General features: G+C 42.0%; 1 protein-coding gene across 4 annotated transcripts in view; it reads left to right on the top strand.

Annotated features, from left to right (window-relative positions):
- The window catches only part of USP25 (ubiquitin specific peptidase 25), an 86832-nt gene extending 74522 nt beyond the window's left edge, over positions 1 to 12310 (top strand). For 2 of the 4 annotated variants that reach the window (XM_084843524.1, XM_084843523.1), the window contains 5 exons: positions 2145 to 2223; positions 2670 to 2749; positions 6248 to 6371; positions 7378 to 7573; positions 9255 to 12310. In XM_084843524.1, coding sequence (XP_084699650.1) covers positions 2145 to 2223; positions 2670 to 2749; positions 6248 to 6371; positions 7378 to 7573; positions 9255 to 9427 — 652 coding nt within the window. In that variant the 3' untranslated portion in view covers positions 9428 to 12310. The remainder of the gene's footprint in view (positions 1 to 2144; positions 2224 to 2669; positions 2750 to 6247; positions 6372 to 7377; positions 7574 to 9254) is intronic. The other 2 variants (XM_084843525.1, XM_084843522.1) reach the window with 1 other exon arrangement.
- Positions 12311 to 12541: the final 231 nt, after the last annotated feature.

A 12541-nucleotide genomic window follows, 5' to 3' on the forward strand; every position in this document is an offset into this window, starting at 1 on the left:
GAGCTCGATACCAACTAATGAAGAAGTCCTATAGATAGCCAGCAGTACTTTTGCTGTGGTATTGCAGACATCAGCACTGGCACTCGCTCAAGGAATCTACTTCTTTCCTTCAGCAAGTGTGGCATATGGGGATGAACACTTCTAGCATTAAAGAAGAGTCACTGAGCTCTACAGTGGTCTAGTATGGCCATTTAGAGACCAAAAGAAGCAAAGAATTCACTAGATCAGGGAGCACAATCCACAGGCTGCAAGCAGCCTTGCTGGCCAAGCTAAACATTGTAATTGCACCTCTGGGTAAGTCCCCACCCCCGCCCCACTCTGACGTTTCCCAACAGAAAGGCTGGTAGGAGAGCAGCATGTTGGGCCACAATGGTCAGAGATACCCTGAGCACCTCCTTCCCATGCCAGCCTTTCCCAGCAGGAAAGGATGGTAGTGAGAGCAGCCACTTGCACGATGGTGGTCAGAGGCGCCCAAGTGCCCCTGAGCAGGATCATGCATCTGCCTGCTCTCCGTCCAGTGCCATGCAGCATCCTCCCCTGCCCGCCTTTCCCAGTGGGAAAGGTGGCTGGGAGAGCAACTGGTTTGGTGCCACTGCACAGAGGCACTTCCAGCACGTTTAGTCAATAGTGTCCAATCTCTCGTGTGCCTTTTTCTGCTCTGGAGCAGGAAGCGTAGTGTCTGGGTGGTGGTGGGGTTTCCTAGTTTGGCCCTGTGTGGCTAGTGATGGGTCATGCTAACCAGAACGCAGTGCCAGCTTCACCATGGCAAGTGGATTTATTGAGACTTGAGAAAATAGCATGAGTACCCAAGCCTACAAAAATCTCTCCACTCCTGTAGTAGAAATTGCCTCTTCCCCTATTCTAAAGCAGCTCTCTTTATCCAAAGACACTTTCACATGGTGGTACACTCCAGGTGTTGTTTATTGGCATCAGCATACTGTATTTACCTGCCACAGAACTAGAGATTTCTGAACAAACCTGAACAATCACCGTTTTCCCAAAGAACATCCCCTTGTTTTAAGAAGATAATATTTAGAAATAGTGCTTTAGCCCCCCCTTGTGACACTTAATTATAACTGCAAGCATTACGACTTCATCAAAGGGAAGCTCACGGGGGTGGAGAGCTCATATGATACAATATGTACATTTAAGTTCAGATCTGCACCCTCATCTAGATCACTAAACATAATAGCTTTTGCTGTTTGTGATCACAGATACTGATGATTTAAATCTATTCTAAGTCTGGCTATGCCCTTTATAATAAGAAACACTTCAGGATGAAGGACCCTAAAATGAGGGATGGGTACCAAAAATGAAATAATTAAGGAAATGTAAGAAAAATGAACTAAGAGAATAAAAATAGTGAAATAGGATAGTGCAGAATCAAACAGATTTGGAGAAGGTGTAAAAACAATAACAACATGAGGGGTTCTATGCATTCCTTAGACACAAACCTGTTTATGTGTGCTGGGGGGGGGGGGGGGCTACAGTGGCTATCAGTGCCATAAACATCTGTTAAGCAGGTAAAGTTGTCCGAGGCTAGAATTTCATAACCATGAAAAACAGTCAGCATATCATTCCCATTCCTATTGTAATACAAGAAGAGTTCATCTGAGGCTCAGCCATTCTTGTAGCATTAGTTTCAGGCAATGCATTAGGCTAGTTCACAATGTCAAGCCATATAAATGAAATCTGCCAGCACTAATTTAATATTGCATAATCAGTGTCTGGCCACTCACTTGCTGATGCTCATCGAGCAGGTCTCTTACCTAAGAAGACATGAAAGATCTAGGTTGAAATCCCTTTTTCTTTTTTCCATAAAACCTACTCTGAAAAGAAAGGGGGGGCATCAGTTTCTTTGGAACAGCAGCCCCCTGCAACTTCCCATCTCCCTTCCCTTCTGCATGAAGCCCATAAATGGTCAAAAATCGGTTTGAACATTATATGAAATGCTGCTATTTAAAAAACAAAGTTTCAGGAGTTGGTAGGCCTATGTGAAGGAGGTCTCTGGAAAGTGGCCATTACTGCTTTGTCTGGAAAAACTGCTACAACCCCCAGAAAGGTCATGTTCTTCCTCTGAAGTGATTACAAAATGTTTTTTTTTTTAATTTACAGTGCCTTTTTCCCCCTTTTTTCTTCTTAAGGTGCCGCAACATTATGAAAGTGGCTCAAGCCAAAATTGAAATGATAAAGCCAGATGAAGTCAGTATGGAAGATTATGAGGCTAGTATTTTATGTCTGAAACATTTTGTCTTACATATTGTAAAGTAAAATAAATTATATTTTATAATCCATCAGAGAAAGCAAGCCCTGAAAAACACCAGCAAATGAACTTGTGGTCAGATGCTGTGAATTTTCAGGGGAATTTGCACTTGCCTGGATTTCCATCATTTAGATTTAATTTTGCTTGTGAGCAGTGTCATATGATAGGCAGTGATTACACAGCAATGACAAAAGGGAACAAAAGTCAAAGTCAGTAGGCAGGGTGCACTGAACAATCCAAGAAATGTTGCATTTCCGTACCAAGAGTTATAGGACGTTTTCCCATATATGTGACAATCTAAAGGAGGCATTTGCAAAACTAATCTTGAACTGACAGGAGTAAAGTTTTGTGTTTCAATATTCCTTCAATAAAAAAAAAAAATCACATTTTCTCCTTTTACATGCAGTGGTGGCACCAAGAGTACAGAAACTTCAGAGAGACAACTGCGTATCTCATGGTAGGATTGGAGCTCTTTCAAAAGAAGAAGTAAGAGAATCCACAAGTCACCTCTTAAGACTAATAAAATAAGTACTGTAGAGCATTTGAAATGTATGTGGATATAGCATACACAGACAACAGGGAGTAATCAATAATGATGGGAGCATGTGAGGGTGACTGGATGGGACACTTTGAAATTCTCTACCTAGAATGCAATCCAGTCCGGATCCTACCCAGATGCCCGTCAGCCTCCGAACTTGGTTCGGAGATTTCCATCTCCACCTTGAATCGTCACCTCCAAGCTTTTCCCAGTCTGCATTTTTGCTAGATGGGTGTTTTTGCCTGTCTAGCTAGGACTCTGTGGAGTGAGAGGAAGGAAGGCTGGGGATAGCTTGTATCCCCACTTCCCCGGTCCCCTCCTCACCCAGAAAACCCCGCCCCCTTTCCATTCTCTCTGAGGTCAACTTTTTAAGCTTGGAGAGGCAGCTGGCACAGAGAGAACCATGCCAGCAGGGAGTGGAAGGGGCAGGGAGCTCGGACTCCTGGGTCCAAGGTCGGAGTGCTCTGTCCGACCTCGGATGCAGGAATCCGAACTATCCTATGGCCGCCCAGATGCTGTCTAGGGCCATAGGAGAGGTCTCTTAGGGAACAATCCTATGGCCACTAGTCAGCAGCTAGACAGCCATAGGATATGTGGTTTTCTGGGAACCGACCTTGGAGCCTGTGCTCTGAGGGTGGTTCCTGGAGAACCAACCTTCTTACCCTTTCTGCGCTGCCCCACAGGCAGTGCGGAACAGCTCTGCACTCAGAAGACGAATGGAGTGCAGCCAAATGTGCCGTCCAGCAGCCTGCTCTGCCTTCCCATGGCTAGACAGCCAAAATCAAAAATGCAGGGCAGGAGAAGCATGGAGGGAACAATCCCCTCGGTGCTTCTCCTGCCCTGCATTGGATAGGTGGTCACCTCTGAGTTCAGAGGCAGCTGCCTATCCCCATAAGATTGCGCCCTTAGTTGCACAGTCTACAATATTCTTTTCCTTAGAAAATGTGATTTGTTGTTTATTCGTTCAGTCGCTTCCGACTCCTCGTGACTTCATGGACCAGCCCACTCCAGAGCTTCCTGTCGGCCGTCGCCACCCCCAGCTCCCCCAAGGTCGAGTCCGTCACCTCCAGAATATCATCCATCCATCTTGTCCTTGGTCGGCCCCTCTTCCCTTTGCCTTCCACTTTCCCTAGCATCAGCATTTTCTCCAGGGTGTCCTCATTATGTGGCCAAAGTAATTATGTCTCATAATGTGGCCAAAGTACTTCAGTTTTGCCTTTAATATCCTTCCCTCAAGTGAGCAGTCTGGCTTGATTTCCTGGAGTATGGACTGGTTTGATCTTCTTGCAGTCCAAGGCACTCTCAGAATTTTCCTACAACACCACAGTTCAAAAGCATCTATCTTCCTTAGGGATGTCACAGAATTCCGCCACAGATCTCGGTGAGGCCGAATGCCAGTGCATTCTGCCCCCCAAAATCCGTGGCGGAATGATGCCCCAGTACATCCGGCCCCCTGAAATTCGTGGCGGAATGAAGCCCCCCACCCCGCGAAATGGGCCCGGAACGGAGCACCTACCTGCTGCCGTCCGCGCTGCATTGCGCCGCCATTCGCTTCTTCCATATAGCTGTGATAGGCTATGTAAATACTTACGTAGCCTATCATGGCTAACCCAGGGACGCCATTTGCGTCCCTGTGGAAGCTGTGATAGGCTACATAAGTATTTACGTACCCTATCACGGCACAACTAAGGGAACGCAAAACGGCGGCTGCCATTTGCGTTCCCTTTTTTTTGCCGTGTGATAGGCTATGTAAATATTTACGTAGCCTATTACGACAAAAGAGGGGCGCAAATGGTGTAGTGGCCGCTATTTGTGTTCCCCTTCCCCCCCCCCCATAATAGGCTATGTAAATATTTACGTAACCTATCACGGCAAAAAAAAAGGGGGGGGAACGCAAATGGCAGTTGTAGCTGCCGCCATTTGCGTTTGCTGTGTTGTTGTTGTTGTTGTTTTGCCGTGATAGGCTATGTAAATATTTACATAGCCTATCACAACAAAATACAGGGATACAAATGGTGGTGGCTATGGCAGCCGCCATTTGTGTCCCTGCAGGCTGCCCAGCAGCCGGATGTCTGGCTGAGGGCGGCCCCGGCCAGCAGCTCTGCGGAATCTCCGCAGCGCGGAGCCGGACAGAGAGAATTTTGGGGGGAGGGCCGGAGCGCCTCCCCCCCACCGCGAATGTCACCCTTCGAAAAGGTAAGTGACTTTCGTACATCCCTAATCTTCCTTCGCTCAGCCGTCTTTATGGTCCAGCTCTCACAGCCATAGGTTACTACGGGGAATACCATTGCTTGAACTATGCGGACCTTTGCTGTCAGTGTGATGTCTCTGCTCTTCACTATTTTATCAAGATTTGTCATTGCTGTCCTCCCAAGAAGTAAACGTCTTCTGATTTCCTGGCTGCAGTCAGCGTCTGCAGTCATCTTTGTGCCTAGAAAGACAAAGTCTGTCACTGCCTCCACGTTTTCTCCCTCTATTTGCCAGTTATCAATCAAGCTGGTTGCCATAATCTTGGTTTTTTTTGCACTTTTGCAGCTTTTGCACTTTCTTCTTTCACCTTCGTCATAACGTTCTTCAGTTCCTCCTTACTTTCAGCCATCAAAGTGGTATCATCTGCATATCTGAGATTTTTAATGTTTCTTCCAGCGATTTTAACTCCAGAAAATGTGATTACTAACGTTAAAATATTGATGGGTACTGTATATAAATTGTATAGAAGTGACTGGATATCTGGAACCAAATTATCTTAGGTCTGGATTATCCTTGTCTTAGGTCCAATGTGCTCTGTTCTGGAAGAAGGATGGAGGGATGGAAGACCTAGCCTGCAAGTGAGCACTAACCCTGCGCTTGCAGGTCTCAAAAGGCTCTTCTACAGTCAGGAGCAAAGAGGTGGTTTGACACAACTGGGCAGTCCTGATCACTTACAGAAAATGCCATGCCACTTCATTCCTCCACTTCAGTAGATTTACAGGCAGAATTAAACAGGAACAGGCCTTGCATATAATAAACTTCATGAAAGTTACTGTTCTTTTTCTGTCAGTCGTCTCACAGATGTTGTGTTTTGGTTATCTAGTTAGTTAGTAGAAGGCAAAATTATTGTTTTGTGTTTTAGTAAGGGACCAATGCAGCATGGCTACCTGGGGAATGCTGGGAGTTTAGAACTTGTTTTATGTCTAAACATGCATAGGATTGTGCCCTACGTATCTTATTAGGGGAAAAGGGTAAGTTTTCATTTAGAATTACAGTATTGGTATACTGGGCTACATGGCTGAGGGCGAGTCATGAGCCTCTGTGTCAGTTTCTGTGGCTACCTGATGAGTGTTGCTTTGTAAAGCAGAGGGGTTAGGTTCTAGTTCCATCGAAAATCATTGTCATCAGGACGCCATACGTATCTGACTTTGCTAGTGCTTTGAAAACATGTTTTGTTTCCTTAATCTGTGTTCTAGTTTTAAGGAAGCCTTGCTGTACCTTATCTGTGCTTATCATAAGAACAAAGAACTCTCTTCAAAAGGCTTGTATAGAGGGCATGATGAAGAACTGATGTCCCATTATAGAAGAGAATGTTTGCTAGTAAGTATGATCCTTAAAACACCTTTCTGATACTGCCAGCATTGTTATATCGTGATTCAAATAGCGTACAACATTTCAGTTTGAGTAAAAGTTTAACTTACTTTAAAAGCGCATCTTATCTTAATACCACCATACCATTTATTCTCAAGTCTGTAGCTAAGAATGGTTTCACTCTTACAGTTATTACAATGTATCATACTTCAGCACATACTCAATGTGCATCTTGTACTGCTTATTTCTTAGAGAGCAAGTGGGGCACATTCACAGTGGTGAGCAGCTTTGGTGCTATATGGCTTAACAAAACCAATTGTAACAAGGAACAAATACAAGTGAATTACCTTGTGATACTGACAAAGGACAGACACAATGTGAAATGAAGTAGCAAGGGACTTGAAAAGAGCCTGTAGCAAGTGACCTGAAAAGAGTAAGAACTTAGTTTGAGGAACTATTACAATAAAAGATATTTGAGAGGATTCAGAGCCAATTCATATGATTATTTGCCAGGATAGGGCTTTCTGAGTGAAGCTGGGCCTAACTATTATTGCTAGCTTGCTTAAAGCAATTGCTGTCCAGATTCTATCACACCCAGACAGCCTTAATTGAAATTAGGTTGGCCAGATGCAAAACTGGGCAGGGCTCCTACACCTTCAATAGCTGTGCAGAAGAGGGATTTTCAGCAGGTGTAGCTTCCATGACAAAGTACATCTGAAATTCCCTCTTCTACACAACTATCAAAGGTTCAGGAGTCTTGTCCTCTTTTGCCTATGGCCTCTCTAGTTGGAATACTAAGCTGATAAGAAAACCTTTTAACATAAGCAATCACATTATATTTCCAGTTAGGCTATAGAAAAGACCTTGGTTATGTATGGTGTCCCTGGTTCTCAATTGTTTGGACAAGTAGCTTGTACTTTTAGAAAAATTGAAATTCAGTTGAAAAATTGGCTTGATTTGGACACAGTGTGAATGCTAATATTTTTTTCAAATTTTCTCTTGATGTTGCATGAAGAAGTTAAATGAGTGTGCTGCTGCACAGTTTGAATCTGGAGATGATCAAGAAGTAAATAAAGGGCTCGAAATTATGAATGAGCTTATTGTCCCATGTCTGCCATTGTTGCTAGTGGATGAAACTGAGGAAAAGGATATTGTTGCTGTAGAAGATATGAGAAACCGATGGTGTTCATATCTTGGACAAGAAATGGAGCGTAAGTTATTTTTTCATTGTACTGTTGCTTTTATACATACAGTAATGAGATGATTTAAAACAGAAAGTCTGAATAAGTTCCATTTCCTGTATTTTCATATATCATTCGAAATGCAAAGTGAGGACTTGTCCACTTCAGGTAGTAATGCCTATATCAATGAAGTTGATACATGGGGCAATGGAAGATTAGTTGTTGAAATCAAGTGTACATAAACACATTTTATGACATAAAATTTAAAAATCTAGATAGATAATTCATAACCATAAAAAAGCCATGCATGTTGATTGATTTTAATGTCATTGCCATCAAGTCCTCTGTGAGATAGCTGTTGCATATAGTCATCAAGTTGTTTACCTTGGGTGTAACCACACTAACTACATTTGTATCTATTCTTCAACTGTGTTTTCCATATTGCAGCCCAAAGCCTATATTATTACCTTTATGAAGTTTTGATTAGCTTGTGACATTAGCACGTCCTCCCCAGTTGGGGGCTGGGTGTGAATGATGCAGCCACATGCATGGAGCCTATCACATGGTTCTTTACCACACAGTCAGCACTGTGCCTCCCAGAAGGGTTCTCTTTAAATAGAAAAGGCTCTCACCATTTGCCCCTCATTCACACCAGTCCCCCCAACCACATGAGCTCACATCACAGAAAAGCAGCTCTGCTACATGTACATATGAGGGGCATCCTATTCTAAATCCAAAATTAAGCAGTAAGACCTTGAGGCTGTAATCTCTGAGACCTTCAGAAAAGAGTAGTCTAATTTGAGTCTGATTTGAAATATCTATCCAGCAATAACTAGAATCACTTGTGAATCCTAGAGTTCTAGTAAGCCTTTTTTTTTTGCTGTTGTTGGTTAGGAATAAATATAGTTAAGATGGTAAACGTAAAATGAGCCATGCTGGGTCAGGCCAAAGGCCTATCTGGTCCAGCATTCTGTCCCCACAGATACCTTTGGGAAGCCCACAGCACCCCCCCACACACAACTTGTGTTCGCCAGCAACTGGTGTTCAGAGGCATACTACCCCTGATGCTGAGGGTAATATATGGCCATCAATAGCCTTACCTTCGATGAATTTGTACAACACCCCCCCCCCCAAAGCCATAACATTGGTGACCAACACTACATCTTGGGCTGGGAATTCCATAGGTTAACTATGTATTATGTGAAGAAGTACTTCCTTTTATCCATTCTGAATCTCCCACCACCCCATTTATTCAATTACCTCAAGTTCTAGTTTTTCTCCCTATCCGCTTTCTCCACACCATGCATAATTTTATACACCTCTTTTGTGTCCCCCTCTCCCCTTAATCCCCTTTTTTCTAAGCTAACCCCCCCAACATGGTAACTTTTCCTCATAGGAGAGTTGTTCCAGCTGCTTTAGCATTTTAGTTGCCCTTTTCTTCACCTTTCCCAACTCTACAGTACCAGAAATCGTATAAAGTATTCCAGATGTGGCCATACCATAGATTTGTATAAGGGCATTATGATATTGGCAATATTATTTTCAATTCCGTTCCTAATGATCCCCAACGTGGAATTTGCCTTTTTCACTGCAGATTTCTTTTCCTTTTTTATTGCCCACAAACCCAAAAGGTGCATTCACACACTACACACAAATACGCAAGTCCACTTGGCCAATTATAAATAAATAAAATGTTTTGTCTTATTTACAGCTAACTTGCAAGAAAAGCTGACGGACTTCCTGCCAAAATTGCTAGATTGTTCTACAGAAATTAAAGGTTTCAATGACCCACCAAAGTTACCTTCATATTCCACCCATGAACTGTGTGAACGATTTGCCCGAATCATGTTGTCACTCAGTCGAACTCCAGCTGATGGAAGATAAACTCTGAAGACCTTCCTTAAGCACACTGTATAAACTTTTTTTTAGTTCTTTAACCCTTGCCTTCCTGCCACAGGGTTTGCTTGTTGCTGCTATAGTTTTTAACTCTTTCATTTTAATAACTGCAAGATAAGAAAGAGGACTGTACAGACATTAACCAGACTGCAGGTAATAATGCTGAGAATTGCATGGCACTCAGTTTTGTTATCAGCCAGAACTCACGCAACATTACAAATCTGATTTATTATGGCAAACCTGCTTTTTTGCCACTTACCTGTTACAGTATTACTTTGCTTTTATCCTAAGATCATCAACAGCTTTCTGTTCAGTCTGGGCCATTCTGTGACTGCATCAATTTTAAAGTGACCAGTGTAAAATACATGGTACCTGGTAGCTTGTAAATTACATCAAAGAATAAAAAAGGTTTTATTTATGGCTACTTTGGTTGCAAATGAACTGTATATTTGTGAATAATAGAGGTATATTTGTGAATTACAGATGTATATTTTAGATAAGAAGGTACAGCATAGTGAGATATTACAGAGGGAGAAGGTGGAGTACAGGCATGTTTCTTTGAGAATTAGGGATGGTTTTATGTATAGCTAGGGTACCTGGAGTACATCGTCCTGTGGAAGGCTTCCTTAGGCCCTTGTGCTCCATTGTCCCCAGCTTACAGTGTTTGCCGGCTCACTTGTCTTTTGGCACTGACTGCTAACAATTACAGCACCTGAAGGCATATGTAGACAACACAACAGCTATGCAGAATAATGAATCAGGGAAATGCTGGTTGGCCCTGCCAGAGTGGCCCCACCCATAGACCTGCCTCATGTCCATGTTTCAAATGGCATCTGAATGTGGAGCTGTTAGGCATGTAGACATGGGTAGTAGGGCTTAATCCACATGGTCTCTAGTCCTTAATTTGCAAGGGGTCCATTGCACAATGGACCCATATTGGAACTTTGTCAGGACACAGACATTAGGCAGGTTGTCAGACCAGTAGGAATTACCCCAATTTCCCACTGTGTGTAGGTTCTGTGTCCTCAGTGTAGGGCTACAGTAAAGGAAAAACCTAGTTTCCGAAATAAAAGTTAACTTGCACTTTTGTAATCACAGAAGAGCACCTAAAGGATATTTTAATGGCTTCTCACTTGTTTCTAGATATACCTGGTTAGGGTATAAGATTTATTTGAAAAAGAAATGTAAAATGATAAAGAATTGAATAGAGATTTTGTAAGTTTTTGAATTTACAGATTCCAGCAATATAGTAAAATACTACTTTTCCTGTTTAAGTCATGTTTTACATTTGTAAACTGTACACCACTCATAACTGCAGTTGCTCCCAATTCTTTCTATGCAAAGAGGTTTCTATTTAACATTACACTTAAACAGTTCAAAAATGTTTCACATTAGTCATTAATTTTTGCTAGATGTCAGTCCAGAAGTATGCTAGATGAGGATTGGTTGGGGACATTTCAGTGAGAAAAACAGTCTTGCTTTTTAATTTAGAAGTAATGTGTTATCATTAGCATATAACATTATCAATAATATTTACTCTTTGGAGAGTAAGAGGGTGCAAGAACTACATCTGCAAATCACAACAACCTGCTTAGGATGTTGCATTGAATACTTGGAAACTATGCAATGGGGAAACACTTCAATAATATTCAAAGTATTTGATATTTTAAAAAATGTCAACATACCATTAAACAAGTAATAATTTTAAAATATTTGTTCTCCATAGGGAATACAGATAAGATGTTGGGACAGTGTACTTCTGCAGGTTATATACCCAAATACATTAACTGCTGTTTTGAGGAAAAGAAATAACCTTTCTTAAATAAAATAAAAAATCAAGGTGTTTTTTTTTTTTTTTGCCCATGGGACAAAATAGGTATGAATCATTTTCTTTACTTTACAGAATCTGTTCTTATGTTCCAAGGTGTTTAGAGGTTTGAGAGGAACATGAAAAGCAAGATAGTAGATTAGCAAAACTGACTTCTCTGAAGAAAGTTTCTAGATATATGTAAAGCAACTCTGGGCTTGTGATGAGCTCTTGTCTCTCTCTCTCTCTCTCTCTCTCACACACACACACACACACACACACACACACGAATTCATCCCTGCTTTTCTCTGAGCCTCATAGGTGTTATTGTCTGACCAAAGACTAGACACTGCAGAAGTCTCATTCTAGTACGCTGGATGTAAAGAGGATGTGCACATCTACTGGGATAAGGTAAAGGATTACTCTGTACAATTGAATAACATGGCTACACGTAATAAATGTAGGGGCGTGTAGGGATTTGTTTCATTTATATCCTGCCTTTCTTCCATAATGGAACTCAAGGTACAATACATAAGGTTTCTAGGGTACATGCTTACTCCTCCAGACACTGACCTGCTCCCATTCAGCAAGCTTGCTACATCATGTGCATTGAGACCAGACCCTGGAACCAGCGTCCTTCACATTTTTAAAGCAGCCATTCCATTCCCCCAAGTTTGCAGTGCAGCTTATGAGAGAAGCTGGCTCTGTAGTTCCCCTGGGCTGCCAGAAATATAGTATTGTTAAAGCAACATAGGCAACTCTTCTGTCACAAAATCTTGATGGAACAAAATAGATTTTAAAAATGGGACTAAAATTGTTTCCATACTAGCTTTTTTCTCTGGAATTACCATTCTTCGCTCACTTTCCATGGGGAATCCAGGTGATACAATTCACTGTATTGAAATGTTTTCTGTGTTGTGGTGCCATATTTTTCAGACCTGATTTGTGACTCCCAAAACTTAAAATGCAATTGCAGTCCCAACAGTGAACTGTCTATTGTGCACAGTAAATGTGCTGTCAAGGATTTTTCAGGGCTCTTGTAACTTTAATTAAAACTTTCTTCCTAGCAGATTCTTCCCTTTATTGCTTCCCAGCAGTGGAGTTATTGTTTAATAGCCTGTTAATTGCCATCAGTGAGCCTGTCTTAATTACTCTTTATTGTCTCTGTTCTTGTAAGGATCAGTGGCCTGTACTAATTTCCTGTAGGTTTTTTTTTCTTTTTTATATAGCAAAATAACTTAATATTGGAAGGGAATCACCTCTGATGAATAGGACTTACATCTGAGTAAACAGTA

The sequence above is a fragment of the Heloderma suspectum genome, chromosome 3 (assembly GCF_057233095.1).
Source record: "Heloderma suspectum isolate Gila_16-S chromosome 3, 16-S_ref, whole genome shotgun sequence".
Classification (NCBI taxonomy): Eukaryota; Metazoa; Chordata; class Lepidosauria; order Squamata; family Helodermatidae; genus Heloderma; species Heloderma suspectum.